Source organism: Coffea arabica, chromosome 10e (genome assembly GCF_036785885.1).
Source record: "Coffea arabica cultivar ET-39 chromosome 10e, Coffea Arabica ET-39 HiFi, whole genome shotgun sequence".
NCBI lineage: Eukaryota > Viridiplantae > Streptophyta > Magnoliopsida > Gentianales > Rubiaceae > Coffea > Coffea arabica.
The window spans coordinates 8,009,348-8,021,527 of NC_092328.1; the positions used below are offsets into that span (position 1 = coordinate 8,009,348).

At 37.1% G+C, this 12,180-nt stretch overlaps 1 protein-coding gene and 1 pseudogene across 1 annotated transcript; one reads left to right on the forward strand and one right to left on the reverse strand.

Annotated features, from left to right (window-relative positions):
* The first annotated feature begins 4,400 nt into the window (after positions 1–4,400).
* On the forward strand, positions 4,401–5,898 carry LOC113712130 (aldehyde oxidase GLOX1-like; annotated as a pseudogene).
* A 1,514-nt stretch (positions 5,899–7,412) lies between these two features.
* Positions 7,413–11,663, reverse strand: LOC113712429 (uncharacterized). The gene is made up of 2 exons (XM_027235851.2): positions 10,483–11,663; positions 7,413–7,771 (listed from the first exon to the last, which is right to left on the reverse strand). The coding sequence occupies exons 1-2, from the start codon at positions 11,359–11,361 to the stop codon at positions 7,640–7,642; spliced, it is 1,011 nt and encodes a 336-aa protein (XP_027091652.1). The 5' UTR covers positions 11,362–11,663; the 3' UTR covers positions 7,413–7,639.
* Between the last annotated feature and the right edge of the window lie 517 nt (positions 11,664–12,180).

Here is a 12,180-nt window from a genome sequence, read left to right on the forward strand (position 1 = left end):
CTAATATTGTTGGATTAGTGTAACTTCAGCCGAATCGTCAATGGACAATCCATGCACATACCTAACTACGTTATGAAACAACCAAGAGTTGAACTTTTAGCTCAGTAGCTATATAAACAGCAGTCGCACTGGCCATTAGAAGTGACTGGTATTTTTTTTACTCTAATTTTTTTCCAAAATTAAACTCAAATGAGAATTAATTACTTTGAGCAATGGAGAAAGAAAATGATTAATTTTATATACACTGATACTGTATACAATATCACCGTTGAATTCTTTTTTTTTTCTTTTTATTTCATGCAACTAATCTAAATTTTAAATTGGAATTCACATTTTGTATAATTGTCAAGCATCCAATTGTAATAGTATACTGTCAGTGTACATAAAATTAACTCTTAATAAAAAATAAAACTATGGTTTTATTAGGAATTTTTTAAGAGTTAATTTTATATATGCACTGACAATGTATATACACTATCATGATTGAATGCACGACACACATGCAAAATTTGACTTTCAAATTCATATTTAAATTATGTACCATATATCTAATGGTGAAAGTATAAATACTGTCAGTCAGTCAGTCAGTGTTTTTAATCCCTTTGCCATATGATTTTAGTAATGCTCTCACAAGTCAAAAATCCTGTTTTATCTCGCCACTTCTTCCTGTTAACGCAAGCACAACGATGCACAGGAGAGCCACGGAATGATGAGTCAACAAGTAGTTGATTGGCATGATTAGAGCAGCAAGCAGTTAAGCCAATCAACATAAAAACATATGGTGTTGAAAAAAAAACATCTAGCTGCTAAGCCAATCAACATAAAAACATATGGTGTTGAGGAAAAAAAAATGAGTGCGACCTGTGAATTGACTATGTGAGGTGACGGTAATGGTGGTTGATTTTTCTGATCATGGGGATGCTATGCTGCTAGTTCATCTTACATTTTCAACTTCTTCTAATTTACGGTTATATGACCCCATTCCAGATTGGCATTAGTTTTGAGCCATGGAAGGACAAAATATTGAGCACTATAATCTTCTTTTTGGTAGCAGATAATATCCTTTGAGGGCAACGACTAAAGACTAAATACTTGATCATTAATGAAAGCTGTCATGCAAGGGTGTCTAAATACAAAGTACAGCTAACTAAGATCTTGTTCCCTATCGTTTAATTTAATCTCTATTGTATCTATACACAAAACCAATCCGTCCAATTGCCAAGTGTTTAATTTATTCTTTTTTTTCGAGTTTTTCTTTTTTTTTTTTTCTTTTAAAGAGAGAAGGATGGAATTTAAAATGTGAGAAGGGACAGAGATTTGAATTCATGATTTCTAATTCATGAGATCTCGATCTTCATCACTAGGTCAAGATAATTTTGACATGTGAACCGATTACCTCTAATTCATGTGATCTCAACGTTAGCCACTAGATCAAGGTCTTCTTGATGGCGTTTAACTTATTAATTGTTCACGTTAGTAGCTAAAGAGGACACAGCTTTGGAAGGAGCAAAATCATTTTGAGAGTTGATGTCTTCAAGAAGTGGAGACGCATAAAAATGCTTTTCCAATTTTCTTCTATATAAGTATGTTATTACGCACTTGAATTCAAGTTGTTTCTGCTATAGTACTATGCTTGCTTTATGACATTTTTAGCAAAAATTTGGGAAATCGAATTGTCACACAAGATCTAAAAAACCTAAGCCCCCAACCTATATAAAATGTTTCTCATTGTTTTTCTTTATTATTTTTGTAAAAATGACTCCCCAATAAGTTTAAATCACACCTAATAAACCCCCAAAAATAAAAAAAAAATAAAAAAACTCTTCAAGAGTGAAAGACCAAAATACATGTTTAATAGCTACGTGTTACAAATAGTTTGTTCATTATCACTTATCAGGCTAATATTCACTTCAAAACATGATGAAATAGATTTGGGTCTTCAAATTTTGTAGATAAAGGAGAAGTATAACTTGACAAAATCAAGAAGTTCCATTCTAGGAATCTTGAGTGTATCCATGGACGTTCAGAGTACAAAATGTGCACTAAAATTTTTGGATGAGATTTCAAACAAAAAAAAAACCCATAAAAAACCCTGATTGGCGTTTCTGGTTGGTGTCCTGGAATCAAGTAGAAATGGTAAACACCAGCAAACAAGCGATGACTCTGAGCAAATTATAGAGCTAACTATACAGATGAACAATGATCCTAAGGGAATTAATGTAATGTTTTCCTGAGGAGGGCCCCTGGATTTCTATATATAGTATAACCCGTTTCCATCAAGGTTTTTCTTGAAGAAACATTTGACCAGCAGGAAGGAATATAAAGGTTCTAATCAAATCATTATTAACCATTCCAAACAAGGAGAGCACGGTTTGTACGTCCAACCATGGGTACCCAGTACCAACAACAAAAGAACCTCGAACCTAATGAGCTATCAACATTAATTCTGTTCATGGGATTAACATATAGAACCAAAAAAAAAAAAAAACCCCAGTGATTCAAGAAACAAAACAATCATTGAGGATTGGATGGTTACAATATTAATGAATGAGATTTGTCATGTGGGACTTGAATTGAATGCAAGGTTGGAAAATGAATCAAGTTACTCGATGCTCGAATCGAGTTCGATTTGGTAAGAACTCGTTCGAACTTGATTCAGCAACTAGTCAAGTCAAATTTAAACATTGTTTTATGTTCGATAACATTCAAATTTGATAAAAAAAAAAACTCGTTCAAATTCAGTTCGACAAATAAACAAATCAAATTTGAACAAAATTTCAAACTCGTTAAAAAAATCAAACAAATTTGAACACCAGGGTGTTCGACTTAATTAGATTCGTTTACACCCCTAATTGAATGTAAATGTGATGTGATCAAATTCTCATCTTATTAGTAATTCTTAATGATTGATCTTCTCAGAGGGTCGATTGTATATTACGCTTGAGTTATTTTTAGAAATGGTTCTTGTAACAATTCCTGTCTACCCTCTACCGCATAAAAAAACAAAAAAATTGTGTTCAAATTCTGCGCTTTCACCATTCCTTCTTCGGTAGAGAATTAGAGATATGTAGCTAACCTTGTCAAGAGACAGCCAAAGCTGTTGCCTGTTTTGTTCTTGCCCATATTATACCCGGCATCTGACATTAATATATGCTTAACACTACAAATAATGAGGCTTCGAACGTTTTTCTTTTTCTGGTATCCTTACTATTTTGCTGTATATGTCTCGAAACTGTGATTATGCACAATAGCAACCGCAAAAATTATCAGTAACATGCATCTAGTGACTGGGCACTCCCTGCAACTTCCTAATTAACCACCCTTTAAACCTTATTCAGCAAGGACAGGCCTACACATTCTTTATTCTAGCAAGTGTTTATTTCTCAATTCGACATTTTCTTTTTTAATTTCTCAAAACAACTGTCAAGAGAGAGGGAAAGTGTTCTTTTTTCAGAAGAATCAATTAGCTGGTGTCTTTTCGAGGAGTTTCTTCAACTACCGAAAACAGGTGGAATTTTACATGGGAACTGTTCAACCTTTCTACCAAGGCAACAGAAATAGTGGAATTTTGATGTTAGAATCTCCGAATGGCCTCTGTAGATCCAGCTAACTTGTCACCTTAATCTGCTAGGTGATAATTACTATTACATTCATGTTTTTAGTTTTCTTGAACACTATATTAACAAACATGCACATGCGTTTTTTTTCCACCTCCTTCTTGTACGCGTTTTACCTGCAGATTAGGTCTCACAAGTTGAGTTCTGTCTAATTTAAACTGATTGATGTAATTTTTACTATATTTGTTGTAAATTTATAAAATTTTAATATAATCATCAATTTAATTGTATGAGTTGATGAATTCAAACTTACAATCTAATTGCATGAACCTACACCAAACATTGTAAACATTAAGTCAAGTTGTTTGAATTCGGTAAGCTCGACTTATAAGGCGGCTAATTCGTTGCTTGGTTGGGGGTGCCATAACTCGATTTGTCTCCACCTAACTTTACAATGCAAAAGGCCAAGAATTGCATTATTCTCAAACATAAACAAGTAGTGCTCCTAGTAAATGTATTTCCTACTCTATAAAAAATTTGAAGAATTCCATTTTACTATCAAATTATGTATATATAGCACTGGCATGCATGCATGCAGTGGCACCAATCCAGCCAAAGGAACATCACGCCACTTCTGTCAAACCTCAAAAGTGTTCAGAAAACTTCCACAGGAACACTCTCATGACTCGAACTCATCTGAAACTTGGGACCTGGCAGCACCTACTTCTAATAGTACTTCTGCACTCATGTCACCGGAGTCTTGGGCAGCAGCCGGCTGCAGCTGCCGCCACAACCACCAGAGGCCGGTGGGCTCTACTCCAATCAAGCATTGGTATATCAGCCATGCACATGCAACTCCTCAACAATGACAAGGTGGTTATTTTTGACAGGACTGATTTTGGCCCCTCCAATATTTCCTTGGCCAATGGCAAATGCAGCAATGACCCCCAAGAGCTAGCCTTAAAAGTTGACTGCACTGCACATTCTGTAGAATACGACGTCGCCACCAACTCCGTTCGCCCGCTCACAGTCCTCACTGATGTCTTGTGCTCCTCCGGCTCCGTCATGCCCGACGGCACCTTAGTCCAAACCGGCGGCTTCAATGTTGGGGACCGCAACGTTCGAGTTTACAAGCCATGCAGTTCTGGTAGTATTGATTGTGACTGGCAAGGCTACTGCAGAGAAGGTGGTATGCCACAAATCATATTTTGCCCAACTCCCGCCAGATCATCATCGGCGGCCGGCGAAAATTCAACTACGAGTTTTATCCCAAGACAGCAGCAACTAATCGGGTCTTTAAGTTGCCGTTTCTTGCCCAGACGAATGATCCTAACATTGAGAACAATCTGTATCCATTCGTCTTCCTAAATGTGGATGGAAATTTGTTCATTTTCGCGAATAATCGAGCTATTTTGCTCGATTACAAGAAAAACATTGTGGTGAAAAACTATCCACAATTGCCTGACGGTAATCCCAGGTGCTATCCTAGTTCGGGTTCTGCTGTACTTTTACCACTAAAAAAGCTTCAGGCCACAAAAGCCGAAGTTTTGGTGTGCGGAGGTGCACCGAAAGATGCCTTTGCCAATGCACGGAAGGGTAATTTTGTTGGGGCATTGGATTCCTGCGGGAGAATTAGTATAAATGATCCCAATCCACAATGGGTGACATTGGCTAGGGTCATGGGTGACATGTTGTTGCTACCAAATGGTCACGTTCTGATAATTAACGGGGCATCATCTGGGACTGCTGGATGGGAATATGGTTGTAACCCCGTCCTCAGCCCGGTTATTTATCGACCCGATCATAAAATCGGGTTACGATTCGAGGTTCAAAATCCCTCCACCATACCAAGAATGTATCACTCCACAGCAGTTTTGCTTCGTGATGGTCGGATTCTGGTTAGCGGTAGCAACCCTCACCTGCTGTACAAATTTACCGGAGTACTTTATCCTACTGAATTGAGCTTAGAAGCCTTTTCGCCACCATATTTGGATCCTGCATCGCCGATTTATGCCCGCGGATCATCTCGCCGGGATCACAGTCTCAAGTCGGGTATGGGCGACGGTTGGTGATCCGGTTCACCATCTCAGGGAAGCTAAAGGGAAATTTGGTCACGGTAACATTGGTTGCACCCTCTTATAATACACATGGCTTTTCTATGAATCAGAGGGTTTTGGTGCTTGGTGGAGGTGACAATAATGTGAAAATTGTTGGAAAGTCAACCTATCAAACTGCTGTTTTGACGCCTAGTTCGGGCATCCTTGCACCATCCGGGTTCTATCTTCTCTTTGTGGTGCACCAAGATATTCCCAGCCAAGGCATTTGGGTCCATCTCCTGTAAATATATCCTTTTTACAATTGATTTGCAGAGGGATTATATTTATACATGGGGAGAATAAGGCTTCCAAACAGCATTGGTTATGTAATACATTGAGTTTGTAATTATTTCTTTTAAAAGCTTTTTTATGACGATGTGAATTATTCCCTAGTTGTGAATTTAACGTTCCATATTGAGAACAAAAGTTGTATTTTTTTTCTTCTTAAACCTTCGATAAATCCTAACACCTTTCTCACGTCCACCGGTCAAAGTCAGGATTCGAATTTCGAGTGTGACAGTGGAGAGGGCTGGACAATTACACCCCCTTTCCCCTCAACTTTACAAAATTTAAAGAATAGTCTTGAAACTATTAAAAATATTTATGTTTCTATCATAATTGCGCCCTCCTCAATTTTGAAAAGTGCTAGTTTCCCGTCCTACTTTATGAGAAATTCTCATTTCCACTCACAGTATCTTCCTGAACAACCAATTTTTGAAGCATCTCTCCTATAATACAAATGTTTGAAAGCTATTAAAATACAAAATCGATTCAATAATTTCACAACACAAAAAATTCATAATAAAAAAAATCATCTTTAATTAAAATTTTCTTTACATAATAATGATGTCATTTTAGGTGTATAATATCACCCCCACTAGCCATAGATCCTGACTCTGCCACCACTGCCACTGACTCTAAAAGCCCCACGTAATTCTTATGAAATCCTAAGTCAATGAATCATTCATTTTCCTTGATCTCTATAAGTATACTAGCCCACAAGATGCATCCACTCTAGACAGGAAGAGACACATCTGTGCAGTCTTACTTCATTCACTTCTTGCCCCATCCTATAAAAAGGTCTTGATGATCGATGTTCTGTAGATGTCTTGTTTAGGTGAAAGCACAAAAGGTTCTGTTGTTTATCTTGCTGCTTCATCATGCTTGCATTCCTACTTAAGTAAAAAACATCCAGATTTTCTAGACACATAAGAACGTTTTGTTTTCGGCTAAGACTAAGAGAATGTTGTTTGACTTCAAAAAGACCCATAAACCACGAGCAGTTCGAATTGAACTTTGCAACATATTGGTTGGGTAAGTTTGGCCAAAGCAAAGCCGTTGTTCGTTGGTGACAGAATTAACGATCAGTATGATCTCTGAAGGCTGAGAGGATTTTTGAGACATATCTTTGTGCCCTTTTTGTGGTGAGATCGATGATTATCAAGTTTTTGGTTGCTGGATATTGGCAACTGACCTGATCCTCAATAATCAGATTACTTGAGAGCAGATTGCCGTAGTCTAACTGGGGTACCTCCTGAAGTTCGATGCGTGTACTTCAAAAGTACAACTTCAGCATAACCAACTTCTGTTATATATAGAATTAGTCTAGACAACGACTTTAAAAGCTCAAGCGGCACTGCTTGCTTTAGTGGATTAGAGAGAAAACAGGCCTAAGAGGTTTGAAGGAAAACAAGCCCTTATCAAGTTCTCTCTCTCTCTCTCTCTCTATATATATATATATATATAGAGATACAAAAGATACAAAAGATATAGTAGATACAAATTTATGTTTGAGAGACAGCTAACATGAGAAAGTTTATACAGATCATTAAATGATACAGAGACCTTAAAAGACTGCTCAGTGTGTCAAATGTTCCTTCACACATATGATGCTTAAAGACAGCTTTTACAAACCAAAACATGAAAATAGACTTGGCATGCAGACACTGCTCCTCATCTCATTCTACATATACACACACAGCTATCTCATCTCAGACTCATAACAGGCCATGGTGTGACCCCAACAGCTGGAAGTGATGGCCGAACCACGGGGACGCGCTTCACTACTGAGAAAGCTTCATTAAGGCGTGCAGCCCGGCTCATAAACTGAGAGATCTTCTGCAGATACAGAACATAAATCAAAGTAGTCGGTTAAGCAAGTTCTTGAGCATTGCAGGCAGAACATATGCAGAAAACAAGCATTCCGAGGACCGAACCGATAAATCATACTTGGTTAAGATTTTATCACAATTTTACGTAGTATCACAATGACAACAAGCATCAATTGAGAGCTTGGTCGAAATTTCTCAACCAAACAGTCAAGCATGGTGACAGTCTACCCTTTATAACTTTTTTTTTCGTGTTTGGAAGGGGGGTGGGGGTGGGGAGGGGGTTGGAGAAGATGGAATATTTATGGAGATGAACAATTGAGAAAAAAGAAGCAAACAAAGGAGGAATCCAGGAACGGAAGAAGCTTCAAACTCGGTGGCTATCATAATAGTACGAAAAACAATAAAACAATCAACTAGAGATCACATGCAGAGGATAGCTGTATTATTATCTGTTGGACATGAATATTTTGGGGATAACACAAATGCCAAACTCTTGAGATAAAGACCACTAAAAAAAATATATCTAAACAAATAATGCATCATACATATGCTAACGAGAAACATTTAGCATCATCCCTACATTGATATATCCATTAAATCAACCAAATGTCTTCCAATCTCCATCAGTACTCAATAACTCCTAGCAAAACTGACAATGCTCTTGCAAATGTTCATCGACTATTATTTTTTGGCTAAACATCCAATGTTAAGGAGACATGCAGAAATTATTCATCTAGTATAGAGAACATGTAGGAAGAAATGATGTTCAAGTAGGCTTTCATAGCTGCTTGTATTGTACAGCAATGGCAGGAGTTCCAGGATGTGTAAATGCCATAGCAAAGCTATAGCCCAAAGGTTTAAGATGCATTTGAGTAAGCAAGGCTTCAAGCGAGGGACATGAGAAGACAACCACTGACTGTGAGCTATGCAGAACTTGGTGAATATCTCTCATCCTTTCCTTTTTGTGGATATGTGAAGATATTTGCAATTTGTACGAGTAAAATTTTACCAGTTCGTGTTAAAGGGATGCCCTCTTTTCTCCTGGTTAAGTTAAATTGTAGGCTACAGACATTTCATAATCTACCAAAGTTTTTTTTTTTTCCTTTTAAATGCCAATATGAAGATGCAGTCTAAAAACATCAAACAGGAGCAGTTCTTATCATAGAACAGTACATAAGTTAAAAATATCAAAAGTGTAAGTACAGAAATTCAGAGAGAAATCAGGGAAGAGAATGCACGAAACAGAGGCAAAGACTCCATAGTAAACAGGATGAGAAAAGATTGAAACCACTCAAACTTTAAAATAGTTTTCATGAATAAAGTATATATCATGATATAAGTAAAAATTACTATATTTGTTGCTGCGTGATACAAATTCTTCTAGCATAAATCATCCAAAACCAACAACTATAACAAGAAAATGAGCTTATGCTTTATAGCAGAACCCCTAAGCAAAAAATCTTCATCAGGAAGAAAGAACACATAAGAAAAAGTCAGCACCAATAGGTGCTTGCATTTCTGAAAAAACTTTAGAAAAAGAAAAAAAGAAAAAACCATCAAAGACTTGGTGTAATTGCTTTAAGACATTACAAACACTAATCCCACAAAGAAAAATACTTTAATTTTGGAGGAGATAAAGCGTTACAGAGTACATCTCACCAAAATGGACATTGATCATTGGTCATTAAGAAGAAATAGATAATTCACTTAAATTTTGAGATCATTGACAACCTACTGAATCTTACCAACAGGTAACATAACATCAAGGACCGATCTAACAACTCATCATAAATAAAAAGAGGACTGATGTAACAAACACCAAAAGCACAAGTTCAGGGACAGAAAAGTTGCTATCTGCGTCACATTTGACACAGATGTCATGACAATTCAGAATGATACTTAATAGCAATACCATTTCATGGGGAAGAATAACTCATCTGATTCCATTTTAGTAAATTATAACTCTCAATGCCAGGAATAAGGTTATTCCTTCGGCATATCAGATCAGCTAACTGTTCCTCATCTGATTTTCCCCATGTCATAATGCACAAAGGCTTGTATTCTAGATACAAACCATTTTGAAAGGTTCATTAAGAGATGTGCTGAAATGCAAGGCTGTATATTGACTTTAGTAGGGGTAAAGATAGAAATTAGCACTTAAAAACTAAAATCATCTCTCTGTTAGCAAAAAATTGGTATTACAATGGGAAACACTTTTTTGGAGGATGAAGTACCATACCACTTCGAATGGTTAGCAACCAAATCATTTGATTAAAGAATGAAGAGTTAAAATGTGAAAAGACAAAAGATGACATATCATCAAGCTACGATAAGTGCACGAACATAATATGCAGGAAAGGATTAGTAGCAGGTAACGAAACACTGCCTCATGTGCTTATGCTTGTTTGAAATCTCTACAAAATGAAGCCATCATATCATGATCATTTCACATAGCAAACAGGGCAACAAGAACAAAAAGATCTATCATCTTCAAGCCTAATTACTTGATCCCTAGAAAACCTTATTTCAAGCTAATCCAATCTGAAATTTCCACCTCTTCTATGCCAACAAACCACCAAAATCCCATATTCCACAACGAGAACTAAGAATTAACAAAGCCTAGTAAATAAAACTTCATAACCACATAACAGAAACAGACCAAAATCGAATGCAATTGAATAACACAAGAAACTAAAAGAAGAGACAAAAAGAACACACCTTGTCATCCATGGTGACCTTCATTTCTAAGCCACGGTTCTTCTTCTTCATCTTATACAACCTTCTTCCTAAAATAACAAACCCCATCACAGCAGCAGCTACGGAGAAAGTCCAAACAGGACTGGCTCTAAAAACACAGTACTTCAAGAACTCAATTGGAACCTTCCACCACACAACAGCCTTTTTCTTCTCCTCCTCGGCTTCCACCTCTGTCCTAGCTTCAATTTCAACACCCTCAGCACCTTCATTTTTCACACCTGCATCAGTCGACCCCTTTTCATTCTTTTCCTCCACTAAAGCCACTGAATTAGCGTTTTCCTCACAACTCGATTCGCCATCCAACTCAACGACCTCCTCCCCAACTTTCACAGAATCCAATTCAACCCCACCCGAAACAGACAAAAGCTTCTCAAAATTCTCCAAACTTTTCCCATTTACACCTCCACCTATTTCCTCAATCCCTCCAGACCCCACTTGCATCTTCTCATTTCCATCGAAACCCACTTGTATTTTCTCATTATTCCCCTCCAATTCGCTAAATTTCCGCTCATCGGACCGGTCACTGCTCGAATCGGACCAAAACTCGCCCCCAGCATCCTTCCTGGGGTACCGGGTATCCGAATTGGGGTCAATCCAACTGGGATTATCCGAGTTCTCGGAACCCACCTCGTTAGCATCAGAAACAACAGAAACAGTCCTAGTACTAAAACTATTGCGTAAAGGGTCCATGGAGAAGTAATCAGTCTGAATCATACCTTCCGATTGAGCATCAATTTCTTGGAAATCACTGGAATTCTGAAGTGGGTAAGCAGATTCCAAACCCGACTCAGACTGGAGAACCTCCCAGTCTTGAAATTCTGCACCTCCCTCAGCATCCATGATGATGAATCAGTCACAAAAATCAACACTTCCTCCTATCCAAAACACAAAAACAAAAAAACAACAGAAAAAATACTCCCAAGACTCAGTTCATTAAGTGTTATTATTATTGAAATTAGTCAGCTATTTGAGATAATGATACGAGAAAAAGAGAAGGGGAGAAGAGGACAGGCTTTGTGGGGTTGTCGTTTATGCTGGTAAAGCTGCAAATTGTAACAACTAGCAACTGGTATAGCTGTAATAAAGGGCGAAAGGATGACGACGCAATTCAGAAATGTAACCCTTCGCCCCTTTTTGGCCCTGGCCTTGGTTTGTCCCAGATTCTTATCTAAACTTGTAATACTCCTAGTATTCTGTAGGTTTGATAGGATGTCGTCCCGCCCACCCACGGTGAGCCCACTTCCATATTCCATCTGGAAATGACGAATTTCGTCCCTAAATATTTGTGTTGATAATGATTTAGTCTCTAACTTTTATTTCTGATCAATTTGATACTTGAATTTATTTTACAATTTTAATTAAGGGCCTTCATGGTGGCATCATTATCTAAAACCAATCTGTTTTCTAATTGATTAAGGGTGTGTTTGATAAAATTGAAGTTTGAAATCTGAAATCTGAAGTCGAAATCCATAAGTTATTAAATTGTTCAATATTAAATCAATTACATTTGAGTATATATGACATTCACTGATAAGTGAATAGTTTATCACTTATTTTTGAGAATAAGTTTTTTTAATAAAATTCAGTGTCATTTAATTAATTCAGATGTTCAAATTTTTTTTTTTATCAAATGCGTCTGAACATATTAACATCTAAATC

What these genes read in the sequence shown, in the direction of transcription:
- LOC113712429 (XM_027235851.2), bottom strand. Translation starts at nt 11,361, where the DNA reads ATGGATGCTGAGGGAGGTGCAGAATTTCAAGACTGGGAGGTTCTCCAG. An exon ending in AGGTCACCATGGATGACAAG is followed by an intron (nt 7,772 to 10,482) that starts GTGTGTTCTTTT and finishes CTGTATCTGCAG; the next exon opens with AAGATCTCTCAGTTTATGAG.